General features: G+C 42.2%; 1 protein-coding gene across 6 annotated transcripts; it reads left to right on the top strand.

Annotated features, from left to right (window-relative positions):
• The first annotated feature begins 1,176 nt into the window (after positions 1-1,176).
• dhrs7b (dehydrogenase/reductase (SDR family) member 7B) lies at positions 1,177-9,356 on the top strand. Of its 6 annotated transcripts, none has more exons than XM_035770594.2 (7): positions 1,177-1,341; positions 7,094-7,344; positions 7,525-7,643; positions 7,884-8,097; positions 8,248-8,340; positions 8,562-8,714; positions 8,819-9,356. In XM_035770594.2, exons 2-7 carry the CDS (start codon positions 7,194-7,196, stop codon positions 9,022-9,024), a joined length of 936 nt encoding a protein of 311 aa, XP_035626487.1. In that variant the 5' UTR covers positions 1,177-1,341; positions 7,094-7,193; the 3' UTR covers positions 9,025-9,356. The 6 variants fall into 6 exon arrangements, with proteins under 6 accessions (XP_035626487.1, XP_035626489.1, XP_035626490.1 ...); XM_035770596.2 differs by having other exon boundaries at positions 1,197-1,341; positions 7,040-7,344; XM_035770597.2 differs by having other exon boundaries at positions 1,219-1,341; positions 7,145-7,344.
• Positions 9,357-24,183: the final 14,827 nt, after the last annotated feature.

Here is a 24,183-nt window from a genome sequence, read left to right as displayed (position 1 = left end):
AGAGTGTTGGAAGCCATTTTGTAGATGACATCGCCGAAGTCGAGGATCGGTAGGATAGTCAGTTTTACTAGGGTAAGCTTGGCAGCGTGAGTGAAGGAGGCTTTGTTGCGGAATAGAAAGCCGACTCTGGATTTTATTTTTGATTGGAGATGTTTGATGTGAGTCTGGAAGGAGAGTTTGCAGTCTAGCCAGACACCTAGGTACTTATAGATGTCCACATATTCAAGGTTGGAACCATCCAGGGTGGTGATGCTAGTCGGGCATGCAACCTGGAAAGTCTTTCTTGGGACTGCAGTTAAAATACTTAGAACATGTACAATGTTTTTTTTCTTCTAGTAATTGTGCTAGCTTATTACCTCCAGCTCTAACTTTGGATCATCTTGATATGCATTTGAGAGTCATCAGTTAATGGTGTGATACCAGACGAAAAGTCCGAAGTCGGTGGTATATCTCTCTCTCTCCAGCAGGTGGCGTATTGTGGTCGTTTTGCACACCAAGCAAGGAGTTTTTATATGGAGGGCAATGAGTGTCGAATTTGGTCAACAAAAAATGAATGGCTTATTTCCTACGTGACGTTTATTTGATTAAATATAAGTTTCGTAATGCTTAAATTGTTACGAGTGTACTGATATAAGTAGGACACGTGACTTCCCGGCAACTCCGATATAAAGTGTTTTTTTCTCAAAGAGTTGTCTACGCATATTCATGGTATGAGGCTATAGCATACAGGCAGTTGACGTCAACAACCCTAATCGAATATTCAAAACAGGATTACAATAATGAGATGTATCCACCAATCCAAAGAAAGGATAGAATGTTGCTAGACAGCCCGCTGTGTTTTTTAGCTGTTCTGCATCCTGGACAACGACTACCATCTTTAAGGCGGAGAGACATGTAAAATCTTCAGTATATTCATAATAGTATAGTATAGTCAGTATATAGTCAGTATAGTCAGTATATTCATAATCTTTGGTGACGCGTGGCAGTGACAGATATAAATATTACATTTACATTTAAGTCATTTAGCAGACGCTCTTATCCAGAGCGACTTACAAAATATGTGTTGAGTTGAAACTATTGTACACTAAAGAAATATAACCTGTTTCCACTGGTTAAAAAACGGAATACCCCGGGTTAGCAATAATGCGCACTGATTGACAGCCTACACGTGATTGGCAGAAATCCTTCCAACGTCACATACAACTGATTGGCTGGAATTAAACTTTCCTAGCTGCTTCCGGGTTACTTTCTATTGTCGATGTTCAGATTTGAACAAAGATTACTATCAAATATTATCATCAAACCTTTATGTTGACGACGATTCAAACGGACAGGTGTCAGGTGTGTAAAGTTTTCGGCATAGCTACATAAGATATTTGCGGCACTTTGGTTAGTCATGTTGAGTTTATTAGCCATCTGTCAGTAGCTGCAGGCTCATATTTTAGTAAGAAGACTTGGTTGTGGAATATTTCAAATGATTTAGCAACTGGTGTAGCTAGTGACTGATTCTTCTGTATTTAATGTGAGGGTTCTGCCTTGTAGCAAAGTAAACTAGCTAGAGGACCAAACGGTGTGTCATTGTATACGGTCGGAACATAACAGCAGCTGTTACTGTTGTGTGCTTCTTTTTATTTAGCCAGCAGATACGCTTACTTATAGCTGCATTTGTGTCGATCCGCGCTCTAAAGCATGTGTGTAACGCATGCTGGAACGAATCTTGGACTTGCGTGAGTAGGGGGTGCAAGGTCCCCAATTTACAATTGGCTCATTCATCCCCGATAACTATTCCACGGGACGTTGCTGTAAATGAGAATGTATTCTCAGTCAATTTACCTGGTAAAATGAAGAAAAAAGATAAAGATTATACCAGGTATTGTGAGTCACGTGGAACTTTTTTGCCCGTGTAAACAAGCTTGCTCCCTAACATGATATAGTGTGTATGTTTTTACTAATCACACCCAGAAACTTTTTTAGGTGTTGTGAAAAGCAAAACGTTTTGTGTAGAATTCAAACAAATACCCCAGGAAACCGAACCAGGGTAAAACATGTAATATGTGAACACCCTAAGACATAGTGGAGCCAGCGGAAAACGAACCTCAACCCTGGGATGAGAAATGCATTGTACTCCGAATCAGTGGAGGCTCCTCATTTGAGGACCATCCTCCTCAGTGAATTTCATAAAAATAGTGAAACAAAGTTATCCTCTTCAGATAAAACTATAATAAATATATTTAACCAAATAATTGGTTAAAACGCACTGTTTGCAATTAAGTTCTACAGTAGCCTCAACAGCACTCTAGTGTAGCACCATGGTGTAGCCGGAGGACAGCTCGCTTCTGTCCTCCTCTGGGTACATTGACTTAAATGCAAAACCTAGGAGGCTAATGGTTCTTACCCCCTTCCATGGACATACACATTAATTAAAACAACTTCTGGAGGACTGCCTCCAAACTATCAGAGCTCTTGCAGCATAACTGGCATGTTGTCCATCCAATCAAAGGATTAGATAATTAATCTAGTACCGAACACATAAGCTACAGCTAGCTAGCACTACAGTGCATACAATGTGGTGAGTAGTTGACTCACAGAGAGCGAAAGACAATAGTTGAACAGTTTTGTACAAATTCATTTCTTAAAAATAAAGAAGCAATAGACCGAACTAGCTATTTGTTGTATTTTTTTGCACTTTCACTTGTGCAGCTACATAGTTTAGCTAACTCAAACAGAGAGGGATGTTAGCTAGCTATGTTAGCTAGCTGGCTATGGCTATCCAACACTGGAACTCTTCAATGTTTATTTTTTATTTTACCTTTATTTAACTAGGCAAGTCAGTTAAGAACAAATTCTTATTTTCAATGACGGCCTAGGAACAGTGGGTTAACTGCCTGTTCAGGGGCAGAACGACAGATTTGTACCTTGTCAGCTCGGGGATATGAACTTGCAACCTTTCGGTTACTAGTCCAACGCTCTAACCACTAGGCTACCCTAGGTAATCTTTTGGTTTTATTAATTTATTGCCACAGGGGGCCCACCGGCGTAACTGCAACTGCTTGCTAACTGTACTGCATGATTGTAGCGGGTTTACTAACGCGTTAGTTAGTTCTAGTAGCTATGTTGACTATGACGTTTGCTAATATGGGGACAACGATGTAGGCTGTGTGTCGTGCTTATGAAGGTTTGGCTTGGAAATTATTATTTTTTTGCCTGGTCACAGACAGCTGATGTCTTGTGCACTGAAGTCCACAGGCGAAGGGAAAAGGTGTTATGAGAGCGCGTAGATGTGATCATGCTGTTTGCATGTGGCTGCTATGAAAGTTAACTTTGTTAGTATGTGATCGGGGATATTCATTCTGACGATTCTGTTGTTGAAATGTTTCTTAAACGGGGATAAGCATACCTGAATTCGTCCAATAAACTTTTGTTTGCAACTGTTGGGACTAATGATTACACCCTAGATCAGCTAGATGCAGGCAAGAGTGTGCAAGGCGGAATCGAATGTGTCACTGTCTGTCACCTTGATTACTTAAATTTCTCTCGACCTGTGAACCTACGTTATAAACTTTCGTTCATAGGCTAGGTTGTAGCAACCTCATGATGGGTATAGGGAACATTTTACAATCATGTAGTAGCCTAAACCTATCGATGTTACATTGAGCTGAGGGAATGGAATATGAATGACAGTCATTCAATGTGCTGTAATAGAAATAAGGCCATGCTTGTTAAAAAAAAAAAAGTGTTCTCCCTCAAATAACCAAATTCAACCTAGCTAATTTCCGATTTATATGACATTTTTTGACTACAGAAGTAGCAAAACTGTACTTCAAATCTATTCTACTCCCCCACTTAACATACTGATTTGACTAGTTGGGTCCAAGCTTGCTGTACAACATTAAAACCCATTCAGTCTGTCTGCAAACAGGCTCTCAAAGTCTTGATAGGAAGCCCAATAGCCATCATCACTGTTACATCCTCAGAAAGCAGGAGCTCCTGAGTTGGAAAAATCTTGTGCAATACACCGACGCATGTCTTGTATTCAAGATCCTAAATGGCCTGGCTCCCCCTCCACTCAGTACTTTTGTTAAACAGAGAACCCAAACATGGCAGCAGATCCACAAGTTCTGCCATGAGAGGTGACCTATAGTTCCCTTAAGGAAAAGCACCTTTAGTCAATCTGCTTTCTGTGAGAGCTTCTCATGTTTGGAATACCCTGCCATCAGACACACAACTGCACCACCTATAACACATTCACAAACAACATGAAGACATGGCTAAAGGACAATCAGACTTTTGAACATAATCGCTAGTTGTGTATTGCTACTTTCCATGTTGTCTGTAGCTTGTTAGGTGTGGAAACACTTTGTTGCTTTTATGGATTTTGTCTTGTTGCTTTTTGTGCTACATTGCTCAGTGTGCATGCAACGTCTTGCCTGTCCTATGTTTCTCTGCTTGTGCACACTGCTCATTAATTGTTTATTGTTTTTAATAACCTACCCAGGGACTGCGGTTGAAAATTTGCCGGCTGGCTAAAACCGTCACTTTTACCGAAATGTTGATTAATGTGCGCACTCTGTAAAAATAAACTCAAACTCATCTTAAACTGCACCGACTGCCACTGCTCCAAATTGTCCCGTTAGCCCATCTGAATAGAATAGACCCCCTTTTTACTGTGACACAATTTACAGAAAATGGCGTCCCCAATATGAAAAAACTATTGGACTTAAGCTGATTGGCCCCTCTTTAAGGGCTGCAGATGAGCAATGATGCTACTTGGGGTGTAAACTCTGTGTATTTGGAAATCAATCAAATTGTATTGTGCCAAATACAAAAGGTGTAGACTTTACAGTGAAATGCTTATTTACAAGCTCATTCCTAACAGTGCACAGTTAAAAAGTAGGACAAATATTTTCTAAATAAAAAGGAAATAGTAACACAATAAAAACCATAACGAGTACCGGTACCGAGTCAATGTGCAGGAGCACGAGGTATTTGAGGTATGTACATGTGGGTAGGGGTAAAAGTGACAAGGCAATCAGGATAATAAAGAGGGTAGCAGCAGCGTATGTAAAATGTGTGTGTGTGTGGTGTCAATATGCATGCGTGTGTGTTGGAGTGACAGTGTAGTGTATGTGAGGGTAGAATCTAGTGGGTGTGAAGAGCCAGTGCAAGGAAGTCAGTCCAAAACAATTAAGATACATAAATAATAAAGGGGGTTCAGTGTAAATTGTTCGGGTAGCCATTTGATTAACTGTTCAGCAGTCTTATGGCTTGGGGGTAGAAGCTGTTCAGGTGCCTTTTGGTCACAGATTTGGTGCTCCGGCACCGCTTGCCGTGCAGTAGCAGAGAGAAAACTCTATAACTTGGGTGGCTGGAGTCGGACAATTTTCAGGGCCTTCCTCTGACACCGCCTGGTATAGAGGCCATGGATGGCAGGGCGTTTGGCCCCAGTGATGTACGGGGCCGTACGCACTACCCTCTGTAGCACCTTGCGTATGGATGCCGAGCAGTTGCCATGCCAGGCGGTGATGGAGCCTGTCACGATGCTCTCAATGGTGCAGCTGTATAACATTTAAATTATCTGAGGGTCAATGCCAAATCTTTTCAGCCTGCTGAGGGGAAGAGGCATTATTGTTCCTTCTTCACGACTGTGTTGGTGTGTATGGACCATGATAGGTCCTGAGTGATGTGGACGTCAAGGAACTTGATGCTCTCGACCCCCCCCCCCGTCAATGTGAATGGGGTGTGTTCAGCCCTCCATTTCCTGTAGTCCTCAAGTCCTTTGTCTTGCCCACGTTGAGGTTGTTGTCCTGGCACCACAATGCCAAGTCTCTGACCTCCCCCTATAGGCTGTCTCATCGTTGTTGGTGATCAGACCTACCACCGTCGTGTCGCAAACTCATGGGTTAACAGGGAGGGCAGGAGGGAATTGAGCATGCACCCAAGTGACATGCACCCAAGTGGCATGCACCCAGTGCATTACTGATATTTCTTGTTTTGAGTTTTTGCTTGTAAGCAAGAATCAGTAGGATAGAGTTATGGTCTGATTTGCCAAATGGAGAGCTTTGTATGGAGTCTGTGTGTGTAGTAAAGGTGATCTAGAGGTTTTTATCCCTCTAGTTGCACAGGTGACATGCTGGTAGAAATGAGGTAAAACGGATTTCAATTTTCCTGAATTAAAATTACCGGCCACTAGGAGAACCACCCCTGGATGAGCATTTTCTTGTTTGCTTATGGCCCTATACAGCTTGTTGAGTGTGGTCTTAGTGCCAGCATTGGTTTGCAATAGTAAATACACAATGAAAAATATAGCCCTAACCCTGAACATCATGCAATACCAATGGGCTAATTAAAGTGTTTTCTAAATTTGATGATCATATTATTATTATTAATATTGTTATTACTATTAATAGAAGTATTATAAAAAATAACATTTACTGTTACCATAACTATCTAGTAATCATTACTTTTAATGCTGTTAAATGTCAATGCAATATTATTATTTGCGATATAAAGGCGATTAACTTCATTCCTTTTTTCATATTGTTAAACAAAATTCTAAGTCCGCTTACATTTCCTCATAAAATGTTACGAATTTCGACCATTTGTATAATTCTTTACCACCTTCATTGTGGGACTTTTATTTTGAAGGCAAATCTCTAAATCCCTTATCACAGCGTTTCATAATATACTATTATTGGCCTTATTCTGTTTTTGTTGTATTTTTTTACTGAAGCGTACTAAGACAAAAGAAACATGACACAGTGTGTACATAACACATTAGTGCAGGACATTTAGAAATGGATTAAAATGCTGGAATTAAACAATGCAACAAAATGTGTTCATTAAGGAAATAGACGCCTGGCTCAAATAGAAGTCGGTCTTTAATTAGCGCCTGTTGTGTTCAGTGATTTAAGCAAATAAATGCCTGCGCTATTAAAGAAAAGTTTTACGGTATTTTAATTTGGTGGGCAATGATTTCTGCTGATCGTCACAGGTTGGCAGCCTCTAACTTGCCTCTGAAATGATGCTATTTTCTACACAGTTCACTACTTCTGACCTGATTCCTATCAAAAGTAGTGCACTATATATAAAATAGGGTGCCATTTGGGAAGCAGCTTGGAAATCCTGAAGAGAAGTGGTTGTCCAGGCAGGGTAAACTGATTTGGACCGGACCACCTGACCCCATCATCCCAGCCATGGAGCGTGTAATGGGCGGAGTGGTGCCGCTGGTCCTGGGTGGGCTGGGGCTGGTGCTGCTCTACCGGCTGCTCCAGAGGCTCCAACAGGGGGCTACCATCCAGGACACTGTAGTGGTCATCACTGGAGCCAGCTCTGGCCTGGGGAGAGGTGAGTGTTATTTTGGATTAGAAAACTTAATGTCCTCAATGAGGCAATTCCGCAGCATACACAATGTAGGCTACATAGACAGAATCACAAAAATAAAATTAAAAAAACATACTCGAAGGTTCTAGGTACTAGTTCAAAGTGAACTATACCTTTTAATATAGTGTGTGTGTTGTGTTGCAGAGTGTGCTCGGGTGTTCCATGCTGCCAAAGCAAGGCTGGTTCTGTGTGGCCGGGACGGAGCCAGGCTACAGGACGTAGTTCAGGAGCTCATAGCCACCGCAGCAGACAGCCAGCAGCAGGTATGGAGTCACACACTTACTCACTTCTCATCTCCTCTTCCTCTACTGGGCTGACATGAAAACATAAGGGAGAGCGATTAGTTTGCATACTAGAAATTTGCCTTCACCAGTTCAGCTTTTTTACATCATGTCAGATGAAGGAAAGGAGACGGGAGAGAGGAACATTTGACTTTTGAGATGCACCCCTTTGAATTCTTTTGACATATTCTTATGACATGTCTGTGATGTCATCACCGGCAGACGTACACCCCCTGTATGGTGATCTTTGACCTGTCCGACACAGCGGACGTGGTTGCCATGGCCGCAAAGGAGATCCTGAGTTGCTACGGCCACGTGGACGTCCTCATCAACAACGCCGGCATCAGTCACCGCGGCAACATCCTGGAGACGCACATCTCCGTACAGAGGGACGTCATGGACACCAACTACTTTGGGCCCATAGCTCTAACTCAAGGTAAAGGTTATGATCACCCGATTTCCAAATGTACTCTCTCTGTGGTCAAATGACAAATGCCATTCATGTCTTGAGCTCATGTAGTCTCTTGATTTTTCTCTCCACTCAACTTTTTTTGTTTTCTCCATCCCTCTCTCTCTCCAACTGTAGCCCTCCTGCCCTCCATGGTTCACCGGCACAGTGGACACGTAGTGGTCATCAGCAGTGTCCAGGGGAAGATTGCTATCCCTTACAGATCAGCTTGTGAGTAATGTAGAGATAGTGATGCCAACCCTATAACTGAGGTTAAATAATTATCCATGAAATCACATTTTGACATTTTGATCTTTTGGAAAATGTGTAACATAACAAAAATCTACAAACATTTTCAAAGGAAAGTGAAACGGGTATTATTTCCACCTGCAAATAGCTCTGTCAGTGATATCTGTACTAGTAAAGGAATAAAAACAATGTGTTTTGAGCAGATGCTGCCTCCAAACACGCCACCCAGGCCTACTTTGACTGTCTGAGGGCTGAGATGGAGCGCTACAATATCCAGGTGACAGTGGTCAGCCCTGGCTACATCAGAACCAACCTGTCTCTTAACGCTGTCACGTGTGATGGCTCCAAATATGGAGGTAATGGAGAGGAATTAACTGGCCACTCTTTCTCTGCCTTTCCCCTCCCCCTCTGTAATTACATTAGTCATCTATTTATTTCTCTCCTTTCTACTCTGGTGAAGTCCTGGATGAGACAACAGCTTTAGGGCGGGAACCGAAAGATGTGGCCCAAGTGGTCCTGAAGGCTGTCCATCACAGGAGTAAAGAGGTCCTTTTGGCTGGGCCCCTGCCCACTCTGGCCATCTACATTCGCACCCTGTGGCCCGCCCTCTTCTTCAAAGTCATGGCCTCTCGGGCCCGCAAGGAGCAGAAATCCAAAGATGAGTGAGAAGTTGGAGAGGATGTGGCAAAACTATGGGAATGGATAAATTGATTAATGCACACTAACTTGCAAATGGAAAAGTTGTTTTGTTTTAAAGCCACAGTGTGACGTGTAGTGTTTCAATTAGATGAAATAACTGAAAATCTTACAAACTGCTTCAACTTCAAGGTTAACATCTTGCGACGTGTTCATGGTAGATCACATTAACAATTATGATATTGCCGTGTAATAACATTTCATAGCGACCTGAACATTGAGTACATTTCATTTGTTGAAATGATTAGCTTTGGAGTTTGTTCATGATCATTTGTGAATTAAACAAATATACAGATGATCAATTTGATGTCGTTGTGTGCCCCTGAGCTATACCACCATTACTGGCTTAGCTCATAGACTTGTTAGAAAACTCAGTTGCTCTGTCATCTGAGTTCTTCATTAGTGAATACTGTATTATGTGATGGTTATTGTTTTTGAACAAATCTGTTGATGGTGCAGATATAGTATAGACATTCAGGGATTGTTTCTAATAACCGTATTTCTTTCAAATGATATTTATTTGTGGCCTCAGGTATACAAGCACATTACAATTATAAACAGGACAGGGTGAAAACATGTACAGAAGCCTAATACAATATACTACGTGGTAACACATGCTGACTGAGAATTTCAATTTACATGAATACAGAACAATTTGAGTGAACATTGATCAAAAGCATCTTCAAAAAAAAAATCCAACAAGAAATGTAAACATTTCTGAAGCATATCACAAGTGTCAGTCCAGCGATTTTCTCAGAATGTTCTTGCAATGTAACGTTTCTAGAAGTTCTATTTTACATTAAAGCTGCAATATGTAACTTTTTGGGGCGACCTGAAAAGCATCCTCCATTCGCTAATTAAGTGCATAGATGACATGTATTTTTTTTTCACTGCCCCGAGACGGGTGCATGATAATGTGCCATTCTAAATCAAAACTAATTTCACTAATTATTTATTATATGTAAAGAGAAGATTAAATGATGGGTGAGAATATCACTTGTGAATGATGCCCAGCGTGTGCAGTAACGCAAGAAACAGCACATGCCTTTATTGCGGCTTTTTGAAATCATAGTTGCACACCTCACGCAAGAAACAGCACATGCCTTTTTTGCGACTTTTTGAAATCATAGTTGCACACCTCACGCAAGAAACAGCACATGCCTTTTTGCGACTTTTTGAAATCATAGTTGCACACATGTAGGCCCATAGGCCTATATGTTATGATAAGGTTTGGATCACAACAAAAAGTGTCCAAATAACTTCAATTAAGCCGCTTTACAATCGATGTAGAGCTTAACTGGCATACATAGGCGGCACGTGAGTTTCAAGTTTGGGGAAGAAAGAAAAATATGCACCTTTTATGCATGTAATGCTTTATTATAGTCACATTTGCGGTCACTTTTGAGAACAGCTAATTGATTGCATTTTGGAACATTCGCTCTTATAGCGCATTGCTGCGCTTATGTGAAGAAATAGCCTAATAGTTTATCAACATTTTAAGCCAAACGTTCTGATAGGTTGCATCAGCCTAATTGCTTTTAGGTTTGATGCGAGTGTTATTAATTTGGGATCTATCACATCCCGCAACTGTCCCAGAGTATGTTCTTGCACAGAATAGGTCAACCTTTGTACTATGGGCGATAGTAGATTGACATAGGCTAGTGCTTTTGCTGTTTGTTAGGCCTACTCATCTTATGTGGACCGTTCTAACATCTTCAAAACACTCCTCGGAATTCGATGAAGGACGACATATCTGAGAGAGCCATGTGAGTGAGAGGTGCTTCGGAGCAAGGCTGCTGGGAGAAGGGAATTCTAATTATTATATTTCAGCCCATGGGCACACAGCCACTTTGGCTGCAAAAGCCATGGGTTTTTAGGGGGCATTATGGCCACACAAGGGGGAAGCCGCCAGGGAATTCAAGGCCTGTTGTGTGTCAAGAAGCAGTGCGGCTTGGCAGGGTCGTGTTTCGGATGAAGCATGGCTCTCGACCTTCACCTCTCACGAGTCCTGACTGTAACTACCAATAGGGGAGAGTAATCAGGGTGATGATGAAGTCCAGGTTTACATCATGTGGAGCAGGTGTGTGCACAATGTGGGTTGCCAGGACTGGTGGTTAGTAGATCGCTGAGCGCCAGAGCAGGCATGACGGTAACCCCCTCCTGATGTGCGGCTTGGTCCGGAAGGTATCCTGGATGATGGGATCCAGGATCTCATCCACCGGGACCCAACAGTGCTCCTCTGGACATACCCCTCCCAGTCCACCAGGTACTGGAGCCGACCCCCACGACGTTGGGAGTCCAGACAGGACCTGACAGCATAGGCAGGGCTCCCATCAATGTCTAGGGCAGGTGGAGGGGTGTTCAGGGGACGGCCCCAGCCAGGGGACCAGGAACCAACGGCCTGAGACGGGAAACATGAAAAGAGGGTGAGAGTCGGTACTTAGTGGGGAGTTGTAATCTATAGGTTACCTCGTTGACTCTCCGGAGGACCTTGAAGGGCCCCACAAATCGGGGACTCAGTTTCCTGCGGACGGCGAGCTGGAGCCTTACATGGGCATAGTTCCAAACCTCCTCTGCATGCCAGAACCACTCGTCCACCGCAGGAGCGTTGGTCTGGCTCGGGGTCCACAGAGCCAGGGCAGGCTGGAAGGGGGTCAGCCCGGTGGAGGAGTGACGCAGTGATTTCTGGTCGTACTCCGCCCAAGGAAGGAACCGGGCCCACTCTGCACGAGTCACTGCCAGGACCTAAGGAACCTCCCAGGCTCCTGGTTCATCCTAGCCACCTGCCCGTTGGACTGATGCCGGTACACGGAAGTGAGGCTGACCGTGACCCCGAGCTTCTCTATGAAGGCTTTTCATACCCGTGACATGAATTGGGGGACACTATGACCTTCCTCCGGAAGACCTGGAACAGTGCCTCAGTGACCCGGAGAGCGATAGGATGACCAGAGAGAAGGATAAAATGGCAGGATTTAGAGAATCTGTCCACAACAACCATAATAGTAGTGAAAGTATCAGAAGAGGGGAGATCAGTGACAAAATTAATGGACAGACCAAGGACGCTGAGTCATGGGGAGCGGAAGGAGTTTCCCTGCTGGAGCGTGCCAGGGAGATTTAGTTTGGGCCCATTCGGAGCAGGAGTTGACATAGCGAGTGATGTCCTGTGCCAAGTCGGGCCACCAGTACCAGATTGAATAGTGCAGGTGATACCTGGGTGTCCAGCAATTAGAGATGTGTGCGCCCAGGTCAACAGCCGATCCCTTATCCCCATGGGAACGTAGGTGTGCTTTGGAGGACAGGTAGCAGGTATGGGTTCTCTCTCCAGAGCCTGGCTTATGTCCACATCTTTGTCCCAAAGCATGGTGGCAACAACTCGGGAGGGCGGAATGATGGGTGCACTCAGGACAGCAACCTTTCCCGAATCATAGAGATGTGACATGGCTTTGATGTTCTTTGAACCTGGGTGATATTACAAGGTGAACTCAAATCTAGTGAAGAATAGGGCCCACCATGCTTGGAGCGGGTTTAGACAGCACACTGTCAGTATGTAGGTTCCGATGGTTAGTGAGGATGAGAAATGTCCTTGGCGCCCTCCAGCCAGTGTCTCCACTCCTCTAATGCCAACTTCACAGCCAACAGCTCCCGGTTGCCGATATCATAGTTCCTCTCTGCAGGGGACAGTTTGAGTAGTATGATGGAAAATGTTATCTTCGTGCTTTTCTAAAAACCCATTTCTCTGTTCCTGCAAGTGACTGAACGAATCCTCACTATCAGTATCTGCAATTTGGCAGTACGCCCAAAACCTTATTTAGAGAAAGGGATATCTCAGTTTTAAGGTCTCAGCTTAGAGAGAGGTGAGGTATTGGTCTGTCACATGCGTGAGGCAAACATTAATTATGAATGAAGAATAATATGAATCATGAAAATATAACTTGTTAGTATATAAGGGGACTAACAGGACTGCCCCGTTAGAGCTCCTGATCGACATGTGTACATATGGTGCATTGAGTTGGTTGGAACCTCTCCAGTGCACTAACAATAAACAATGATTCATACAAGATTGACTGAGTGTCCCTGTGGAAGAATTTCCACAACAATTTGGTGTCAACAAACAGGATGATTGATTTGGCCTGATGGGGGGTCAGTGGGGGTCTGCGGGAAAAACTGGTGGCACATTTTATGAAGCTTGAGGGAAATTCCTGTCTGACCAAAAGACGACAAGACCCACCCAGACCAGACCCTTACTATGAGCTGCCCAGAAGGAGACATCATCCGCGAACAATTGAGGGACGGCAACTGATTTCAGTAAGTCAATTTTGTTTGAATCTGTATAAAAATCTAAAATAAATGATACATTAAATCAAGGTGGGTAACGCCTAAATATGTACCCATAATCTTATAGAGAAAAGGCTATTCACTAATTTTATGAGAAGACTGGAGCGAGGGCGTAACAGTACCATGGAAAGCCCCGCTGACCACTGTCTGTAGGCATTCATAAGAAATGTCTATGTGGTCTGCAGCCACTACTGGTGTTATTAAATATGTATAGGAGATACCTATGGTGCATAGCAAGTAACAAGAGAATCGTTGAAGATGCATATGGGTAATATGTTAGTACTATTCCCAAACACACTTGGTAATCTAAGTGAATGTGGGTGAATGTGGGTGTGAAAGTTGTGATTGTCAGATGACATATTAAGCTGGTTGAAATTTGGATAACAAGATGGAAATATGGATAATAATCTGATTGAAATTTGGACAATTAATGGATTGAAATTAGTACTATTAAGATTGAAATTTGGATATTAAACTGATTGAAATTTGAATAACATTGAAATATGGTTGATTGAAAATGTTACAAGATTGAAATTTAGCTATAAATTATTGAGTTAATGAGAGCTGTCAGGAGACTAGCTCCAGTGTGAAAGAGGATTACTGAGTGGGTGAAAGAATTGATACCCCAGCCAGATCTATGAGCTTAGTTTTTAGATCTATAATGTTATCTAGGGTTTCTGTCCAATACCAAAATGGTATTCTAACACACCCCCCGCCAAAAAAATAATTTATTGATAAAAAAAATATGAAAAAATATATGTATATACATTTACAAAATAACATGGGTAACTATTTACACACTTTCAATATTTGGAAGACCCTCAGTCCTCTATCAAATCAAGTCTATTCATATAGCCCCAGCCTAAAACCCCAAACAGCAAGCAATGCAGGTGTAGAAGCACGGTGGCTAGGAAAAACTCCCTAGAAAGGCAAAAACCTAGGAAGAAACATAAGAGAGGAATCAGGCTATGAGGGGTGGCCAGTCCTCTTCTGGCTGTGCCGGGTGGAGATCACAGTGGTTGTAGAGGGTGCAACAGGACAGCACCTCAAGACTAAAAATGAACAGTTTAGGGTTTCATAGCCGCAGGCAGAACAGTTGAAACTGGAACAGCGGCAAGGTCAGGTGGACTGGGGACAGCAAGGAGTCATCATGCCAGGTAGTCCTGACGCATGGTCCTAGGTCTCAGGTCCTCCGAGAGAGAGAAAGAAAGAGAGAATTAGAGAGAGCATACTTAAATTCACACAGGACACCGGATAAGACTCCCATTCGGAGTCAGTGTCACTGTGAAAGAAAATGTTCAGTTAGAATAGTTTCACATATGAGCCCTGTATCAACAGGTATAATAAACAGATATATATAGAGAGAGAGTTAAAGGTTGAATATATTAGTATATTATTTCCTGCTAGATCTACTGTCTTATATTATGACATTTCAGCTAGATCTACTGTCTTTATTATATTACAACAGACCAGCTGTATCTGTCTCCATTTCACTTTGGCCATTGATGTGGTCCTGCCCTCTCCTCAACAGCCTCAAATAGGCTATTTCATGTGGGTTGGGGTGGGGTGGCAGACACACGCATCTCACATTTCATGACATTACATGTTTATATATTGCTTCTAAATTTTTTTTTTTAAATCACTAATAATATTTTATATTATTCATTTCAAACAAGGGCATTAGCATGATAAGAACTTACCAGTACAAAACGATGTCCTCTCCCATTCAAAAAAATATTCCTCCACAATCGCTAAATGAATCGTCCTACAACAATCTCTGTCTCACCTTCCCAATCAATTTATTCTAAAATTGTGTGTACATCTGTATATCTAGACTTAGATTTAGCTTTCCCTGACTTAGTCGCCATAATGATTGATATATAAACAGCTGAATCTGCGCGTTTACCAAACAATGCAGTGCGTAATATGTGTTTCTCCTTCCGGTATGAAACTTCAATAACGAATGACTCACTTTACGCTGGAGCTTACTACATGGGTTGGTCTTGCAACACATAAACATGGCGTATTGCCGTTTACCTCAGCTCATTGGCTATCTACCCAGCTAGATTTCAAGACGATCAGTGGTCATTGGGTTAAGACAGTCAATCAACAAAACAGCGGGCAAATCATTGCACAATGATGTCATGACTTGTTGTCTTCAAATCAGTTTCTTTCAGTCAATACGTCCCGCGAAATGGCCCATCAGGTTTGATTGTGTTACAAACAAACCACTTGATTGCAGTGAAACCAAACATGACTGGAAAAGTTACGTTCTGTGTGGGTTATTTACCTGGAATGTGTCGTTGAAAATGGAATGAGACGGGATTCACGACACAAGCGGTTCACAAAATGTTTCGTGTTAGGCTATAAAAACAGATTTTATCAAACAAAAGATCATTCATTGTGTAACAATGAGCATTGGAATTGCAAACAGACGAAGATCGTCAAAGGTAAACAATTTATTTTAATGCAGTTTGTGATTATGTTACGCCTGTGCTGTTTAAATAAAAAATGTATTTTTATGGGGCTCTATGCTCAGATAATCGCATCGTATTCTTTCGCAGTAAATCCTTTTTTAAATATGACAACGCAGTTGGATTAGCAAGATTCTAGGCTTTCAATACGTGTGAGACACTTGTATTTTCATTAATGTTTAATATGACTATTTATGTAGCGATCACCGTATGTTGCGGAATTTCAGCCCGCTAGCGGGTTCCGTGCACAGAGAGGTTGCCTTGCTAGATAGACTTATTATGGACCATGACATCTACAGGGGACTGATAGACAGTGCCAGCCCAGTGAATACATATATATCCCTCCAAAGCAGGATAATAGACATTTAATGAGTATTGAAGTAGAAAGTGAGAACCCAACAGAGATTGGTAATAAGAATATAGATTAACCCTTTGAAGGTATACTAAAATGAAAACAATGCCTTCCAATATGGAGAAAGTTATCATGTTTGTTTTGTTTTAAACCTTGCAATGGGGGAAAAGCAGAATGTGGTTTGAGAGTGATCCGTGTGTATTAGTAGTAGTAGATTGAGAAGGTCTTGCTATTGGAAAGAAGGGAGTCCTGGTTGAAGGAAACAGATATGGAGACTAGTGAAATTAACCAAGTGAATAGTAATTGGCTTTCAAATAGCATTCAAATAATGCAATATCTTAGTAATTGGAAGAAGATTAATATTAAATTAGAGGATCTTCAAAGCATGGTCCACTGCTCTCGTGTTTGTCATCTGTTGTTTGGGTTAGATAAGCTTCCTGTGGAACAATAGATAAACGCCAGTACACACTGAACTCAATCAGTGGGGAAATTTGGGACAGAGGTATGAATAATTCAATAAGACTTAATGTATTACTCAATTCCATACTTTGGATAACACCGGGGATTTAATTAAGAAGGTAATGTCATCGAAAATAGTCTGTTTCCATTATATGGAACTGTGTCCAGAATTTAAGTAGATCCAAGTAAATGTTTTTAATACCGATTATTGAGCTGATAAGTCAGCACCGACTTTGAAGGTCCTAGTTGATTTGCTCAACAACAGGTTTTATATTTTGAAGTTTATGTCCCTTGGACAGTTTGTTCAGAATTGTATGTCAATGCAACAGGTCAAAATGACAATGATTGCAAGAGGGTCTCTGGGTTTGTTTACTTTAGAAGGTGCCTATTCAACTTGACGGGACACTATCATCCGATGTGTCTGAAGTATAATTCTATATATGACTGATGGAATGTCTGCTACCAAGTTTTTTTTCATGTTTATCAATAATATATATAAATAATAATAATATATGCCATTTAGCAGACGCTTTTATCCAAAGCTTTTATCCAAAGCGACTTACAGTCATGTGTGCATACATTCTACGTATCAATGATTATGTATCTCTCCCTTTGGAAGGCTTTTTAAGCCAAGTGCCTTGGGAGAGCAGCTAAAGGTACCCAGATCCAGCTGTTTAAGGGAGCTCCCAAATTAAGTAAGGCCTGTTTGTTAATTTTGTTTGTTTTTACCCTACAATTTTATAAATTGTATATCATACACTGCGTTTGAGAGAACAATGGGAAAGTAATTATGCTTTGAAAGTTGATCAACTTGTAAACTTCTGAGAAAACCATCTTTCAATTTTTTGGTACAACTTTTGGAGAGCCCTTTGTCTTCTGGTGTAATTATTGTAATCAAAAAGGAGAGACTTTTAGATTTCTTCAAAACAATCGAACTTTATTATTTAATTACTGCAGTAATGGAGCTGGTCGGTAATCACCCCTGGAGGTGATCACTGAGAACTCAGTGAGCGGATTGGAGCCACAGCACTTTATAGCAAGGTCCATCCTTCTGGATGTTCATGACAACTAACAGATGCATGGAATGGGTCACAAGGTTAAGATTTGTATGAAAGATACTTATAATTCACAGCAGACACTATCCCATTGTGTAAAGACCAGAGTCTGGCCCTGGAGTCATCTCTCCCTGGTACTATATAGAACAGAAACATTAACTCATGCTCTGGAATGCGGTATCCCCAAAGACATTGTAAATCTCTTGTCAGTGTTCTCACAGAGGCCCACTTTCAGTTCACACAGACACAATAGAGTTATAAGAACCCTCTATTCGATAATAAAAGTAATTATTACAAACTTGCAATTTTGCTCTCAGTCCACACCCATTCAACATTGTTCACACCCTCTTAAGCCTTAGCCCCACCCATCTCTTTAATGGTTGATCCGAGCGTTCTGTACTAATTTGCCAACTACGTCCAGACATCTGAGAGACAGAACAGCTCACTGAACATTACTCGCCCTAGCAGAGCTGGTTAGGCTGTTATGTTATCCAGAGCGTTGCTGACTGCATCTGTGCTGTCTGATTGTCCGCACACTGGACGCTCTGGCCAATAAGAAGGGTTGATCTGAAAGCTCTGACCTCACAACGACACCCAAGCTAACTGGCTAACATTGGCTAGCTACTTCCAGACAAATGGGGGAACACCCCACTCTGACCATTTTACTCACCCTAGCAGAGCTGGTTCAGGCTGTGTTCATGTTATCCAGAGCGTTGGTGACCTACTGTGCTGCTGGCAACAATTTTATTACGCTTTGTAGCTGACATTTGCTGACACCGGACATATTCAACAGGTGTTGAACGTTTAAAAATTCAACAGTTATTCTCACTAAGATGAGTCTTGTTAAGAAATGTAGCTAAATAGCTAGCTAAGTAAACAATGAATTCCAACGGATAGTTGGCTCGCTCACAGTACACTAACTTGAAATTAGAAACGCGTAATATTTGAAGATGAAGCTAGCTACACTATCTTACCCGTGGTCTGAAATCGGAGTAGATAGCCAGAGCGAATTTACCAGCTTGTACTTCTCAACAATTGCAGTGACATTCCATTGAAATGGATACTTGTGTAGCTTCTGTCCCTCTCCTCGCCCCTACCTGGGCTTGAGCCAGGGACCCTTTGCACACATCAACACCCACAAAGCATCGTTACCCATTGCGCCACAAAAGCCACAGCCCTCTGCAAGGTGAACAACTACTTCAAGGTCTCAGAGCGAGTGACGTCACCGATTGAAACGCTATTAGAGCACACCCCGCTAACTAGCTAGCCATTTCATATCGGTTACACTTGCATAGTGGACTCTTTTGTTAAGACATATAGCTAGCTAGCTAAACAATGGACCATAATCCCAACTCATGATGTTACTACCCTGCAGGTAGCTAGCCAACCAGATTCAATTGCTATAACTAGTCAAATAAATGTGTCTGAGATATGAAGATTAAGATGATACACATTACATTAGCTTTCAACCCAGCCAGCTAACTGTACACTTGAAATGAAACCACTTTGTCAAAATCAGAAACGTGTCATATCTGAAAATGTAGCTAGCTAGACTCTTACCCATATACATCATTGAACACGTCTCCTGTCGGATGCCATGCATGGTTGTCCTTAGTTTGAAGATGTAATCCAGACAGGTGTTTTCTCCATCTCCTTAGCTATCATACTCGAATTCCACTGATTTAAAACCTCGGTTCTCCAGAAAGTGGAGAGCATACACATAATTTAATTTAATCTGTGGGGAATATATAACGCCGTACCATAAAATACAACGGATCAACCAAAAAAAGCTACGAAAAAAATTACTTTTCCGAAACTGAAATAGGTGCCAGAGATTGAGTACAACCAAAACATTTTTTGGGGGCTCGCTCTGTTTTGGCTTGCCCAGTAAAAATAAAAAAATAAACATAGGTACAAAGAGAGGACCATTAGGACAATTCAAATTGCTTTAGCAATGGAAAATATACTACAGATGAGTAGGCAACACTGACCAATAAGCCATTCATCCTCAACAGCTCCGGCCTGTATAGGTCAACATTGCTGTTCTGCATTCCACCAGGCCACCTTGAAACCACATTCAGCAGCATATTTTACGCATCACAAACTACAGTATCACCTGCACATAAGGAGTGAAGCCTTTTCTGTTCACATAGTTGAAATCGTTTTGGGATGGTTATTTTATGGCAATGTGGTTGGTGCTGTCTTTTGCTCTGTTCGTATTTGGGAACCAATTGATGGCATCATGGCAAAGGAAAAACCCCTCAAGTTCAACCTGTTGCGTGATGGTGTATTGAAATTGTGTTACTGTTCAGTTTGCTGATGACTGCATCCAAAATATTGTCTTATCAAGTGCTGTGAGATGCAGATCGGCAAGCTCCTGCTGAAAAGTGTCCATTGACAAAACCCTGAGAGTGGATAGCACTAAGACGTGCACTGTAATGGCATGCATTTGCCTTTTTAAACTAGGTCTTAAATCCTCACAAAAATACTATACGATTGGTTTTGGGAAACGTTATCTGATGAGCCAATCTGTACTTTCTGCAGACAAAGTCCCACCTATCTCACTCTCTGTATAATGCAGCGCATGCCAAATCTTCCAACAGAGCAAGATCAGCCATCACTCATTAAAATTCCCATTATCTCAGGCTTTTATAGTATTTCAACAATGGTTTCACCTTCCCACTTAGGCCTACCTCAAATTTAACAAATTACCTATACTTTATATGGATCGTTATCGTAAGAAATGCACCAATGTGGTCAATTGCATGAATTCACAATGGAGATAATGACATTTAAAAATTATTACTCCAACAATTTCATATATTTTCAACATATTCCCAATATTCCTCGGGGCATGGATTCTACAAGGTGTGGAAAGTGTTCCATGGGAATGCTGGCCTATGCTTCCCACAGTTGTGTCAAATTGACTGAATGTCCTTTGGGTGGCGATAGATGAAACTGTTGAGCATGAAAATTCCAGCAGTGTTGCAGTTCCTGACACAAACCGGTGCGCCTGGCACCTACTACCATACCATGTTCCAAGGCATTTAAATCTTTTGTCTTGCCCATTCACCCTCTGAATGGCACACATACACAATCCATGACTCAATTGTCTCAAGGCTTAAAAAACATTGTATGGAAATCCATTTGGACCAGGTTCCGATCTTGCTCTGGCCTTTTTCACCACGACTTCCCTCCATGTTGGAACTCGGGTTGGTCGATTCTCAGGCACGGTCCAAAAGGTTAGTTCCTTCCCTCGTAGGAGCATGTTTCTTTGAGGTAGGTACCCTTCTATGTCCACCTTAATTGCCTGAAGACTGCCAGATCTCTCCCCTTCCAGTGTAAATGAAATTAAGTGGAAGGGGTTGGCCCTCTCCTTTGCTGTCTCCCGTCTCCTTGTTCTTGCCCTTTCCGCATTCAGGAGTGACTTCATGGTTACTCTGTGTCCTGCAGGTCCTTTCGCGCTTTGCGTTGTGTGGCATCTGCCTCCCTGAAGCGCTTTACGAGTGACTGCAGCTCTTTGCAAAGCCTTAAAACCTCCACTTTCTGTCTGTTGGGTTGCCCGTTGCTCTCATGGCCTCTTCATTGTCAAATCTTTCACTGCACAAGCTTGGACAGGGAAGTGAGTGTCTTCTCCACATTTCCCAAAAGTGTTATTTCGAAGATGTTGTCCATGGTATCATCTAGCTGTTGCCAGACTGCTTTGTTGTTAATCTGTGGCCACTTGACATTCCTTGCTCTGGGTTCCACATCCTCTGGGGTCTCTGACTTTCTCCTCCTCCTCTGAAGGCATGGCAGCCTCCAAGTTTTTCAGCTGCGGAGAGGTCTTCAGCACTGTGATGTGTTTCCGGACTGAAAACCTCCTGCGTCTCACCAGATACCAAGTCTGTGCACTGCTGCTTTGTTGGCTCAGGTCAGCACTTCGTCTTTGTTTGGTGGATTTGTAGTCCTTTTGTTCCTACAGTTTTATGCAGGGGCATCCGTCCACCTAAACCCCTCTCAGAAGGCCCTGGGGGTATGGTTCCTTTTGGCTTGCTGCCTCGCAGAGTTGCTAGCCCAACTCACCCCGCACTAGACTTTCCTATTACTCATCGGTCTCTCCAGCATCACCATTCTCTAAAACGGATTGAATGTTTTTTTCTCTCAATCGACACACATCACCCCATAACGACAAGGGGAAAAAATAGTTTTGAAATATTTGCACATTTACTTAATTAAGTATTCAGACCCTTTACGCAGTACTTTGTTGAATCACCTTCGGCAGCGATTACAGCCTAGTCTTGGGTATGACTCTACAAGCATGGCACACCTGTATTTGGGGAGCTTCTCCTATTCTTCTCTGCAGAGCCTCTGAAGGTCTGTCAAGTTGGATTGGGAGCGTCGCTGCACAGCTTTTTTCAGGTCTCTCCAGAGGTGGTCGATTGGGTTCAAGTCCGGGCCACTCAAGGACATTCAGAGACTTGACCTGTTGGAAGGTGAACCTTCACCCCAGTCTGAGGTCCTGAACAAGTTTTCATCAAGGATCTCTGTTCTTTGCGCCGTTCATCTATTCCTCGATTCTGACTAGTCTCCCAGTCCCTGCTGCTGAAAAACATCCCCACAGCAGGATGCTGCCACCACGATTCACCGTGGGGATGATGCAAGGTTTCCTCCAGAAAGTGACACTTGGCATTCAGGCCAGAGTTCAATCTTGGTTTCGCAGGCCAGAGAATTTTGTTTCTCATAGACAGAGCCCTTTAGATGCCCTTTGGCAAACTCCAAGCGGGCTATCATGTGCCTTTTACTGAGTAGTGGCTTTTTTCTGGCCACTCTACCATGAGGGCATTATTGGTGGAGTGCAGCAGAGAAGGGAGAACCTTCCAAAAGGAGAGGAGGAACTCTGGAGCTCTGTCAGTGACCCTTGGGTTCTTGGTCACCTCTCTGTGCCTTGACACAATCCTGTCTCGGAGCTCTACAGACAATTCCTTTGACCTCATGGCTTGGTTTTTGCTCTGACATGCATTGTCAACTGTGGGACCTTGTATAGACAGGTGCGTGCCTTTCCAAATAATTTCCAATCAATTGAATTTACCACAGCTGGACTCCAATCAAGTTGTAGAAACATCTTAAGGGTGATCAATTGAAACAGGATGCACCTGAGCTCAATTGAGTCTCATAGCTAAGGGTGTGAATGGTTACATAATTTGTAATAAATTTGCAAAAATGTCTAAACCTGTTTTTGCTTTGTCACTATGGGGTATTGTGTAGGTTGAGCTAAAAAAAACAATTTAATACACGTTAGAATAAGGCTGTAGTGTAACAAAATATGGAAAAGGGAAGGGGTCTGAATACTTTCCAAATGCACTGTATGTGTAGAATGTCTCACCCATGTGGAAGCTAAGTGAATATAAACAACTTACCGTGTTTTAGCAACTAGGTAATGTCAGGGCAATTTCTGCCATTGATTCTGCTTGTGAAATAACCACACCTCTGAGTGACACTGATGGAATAGAAAAGAGCGAGAGGCTCATCTGTTGACCTTCAGACACAGCCTTTGGAATGAAAAGAACTCAGTTGAGTAAAAAAAAACATTTGTCCTCTGAAGAGCATGCATGGGCTAATAATTACTATTATTTTTGTAATTGCACATTCCCATACAGCATTTACCCCAGTGTGTCACCCAAAAGGCTCAGATTTGTTTGTTTTCAGCTATGCAGACCGGCATCTGTCTCACTGGCTCCGGCGGACCTGCTCTCACTTAGGGCCAAAGCCAGACCACTTGTTCTTTTCCAATAGCTATTGTTAACTGTGAACTAAACACATTCTCGATTATGCAGAGGTTGTTGATTCTGCTCTTCAAAAGTCCTCACCATCAGCCCTAGCTACGTAAATACAATTTCCCTCGTATAACATAAGGTTGTATATACTAGTGAGGACCTGAGCTCCGCCGTACCCCTTACACTGTAAAGAGCTTTGGTGTCTAGAAAAGTGCCATGTAAGTCTAATTATTAAAGTGTTTTGCCATATTCCATGCCTTTATACAAATGGAAACTGGTACAACATACCAAAAAAGTGGACTGCAAGGCAACGTTAAGTGACTAACATATCTAAAATCAAGATGTCAATTTGTTTTGTCTACATGCCATTTTAAAAATACAGATATTGAAGTAAACCTATTTTGGGTTAAGAAAAGTAACCAGGCGTACGAGAAAACATACGTTTGCAAGCGGACTTTGAATAAGACATCTGATTACCCTTTTCATTTTGTTGGTTTTAATTATAGCTAATAAAAATAAAAAAAACGGAATCATTGATGGAACACTAGATAAAATAAATGCATGGCTCTCGTCTCCCCCGCAAGCCGGTTGGCATACGCACACACCACCTCATCTGATTGGTCATTGCCCACGAACCATAAAACGCACAATATCACACAAACTCTGACTTTGTGGCTAAAGCAACTAATGACGACCAA

Source organism: Oncorhynchus keta, chromosome 5, assembly GCF_023373465.1.
Source record: "Oncorhynchus keta strain PuntledgeMale-10-30-2019 chromosome 5, Oket_V2, whole genome shotgun sequence".
In the NCBI taxonomy this organism is placed as follows: domain Eukaryota; kingdom Metazoa; phylum Chordata; class Actinopteri; order Salmoniformes; family Salmonidae; genus Oncorhynchus; species Oncorhynchus keta.
The sequence above is the reverse complement of the archived record's forward strand: the minus strand, read 5'-3'. Positions and strand labels throughout refer to the sequence as shown.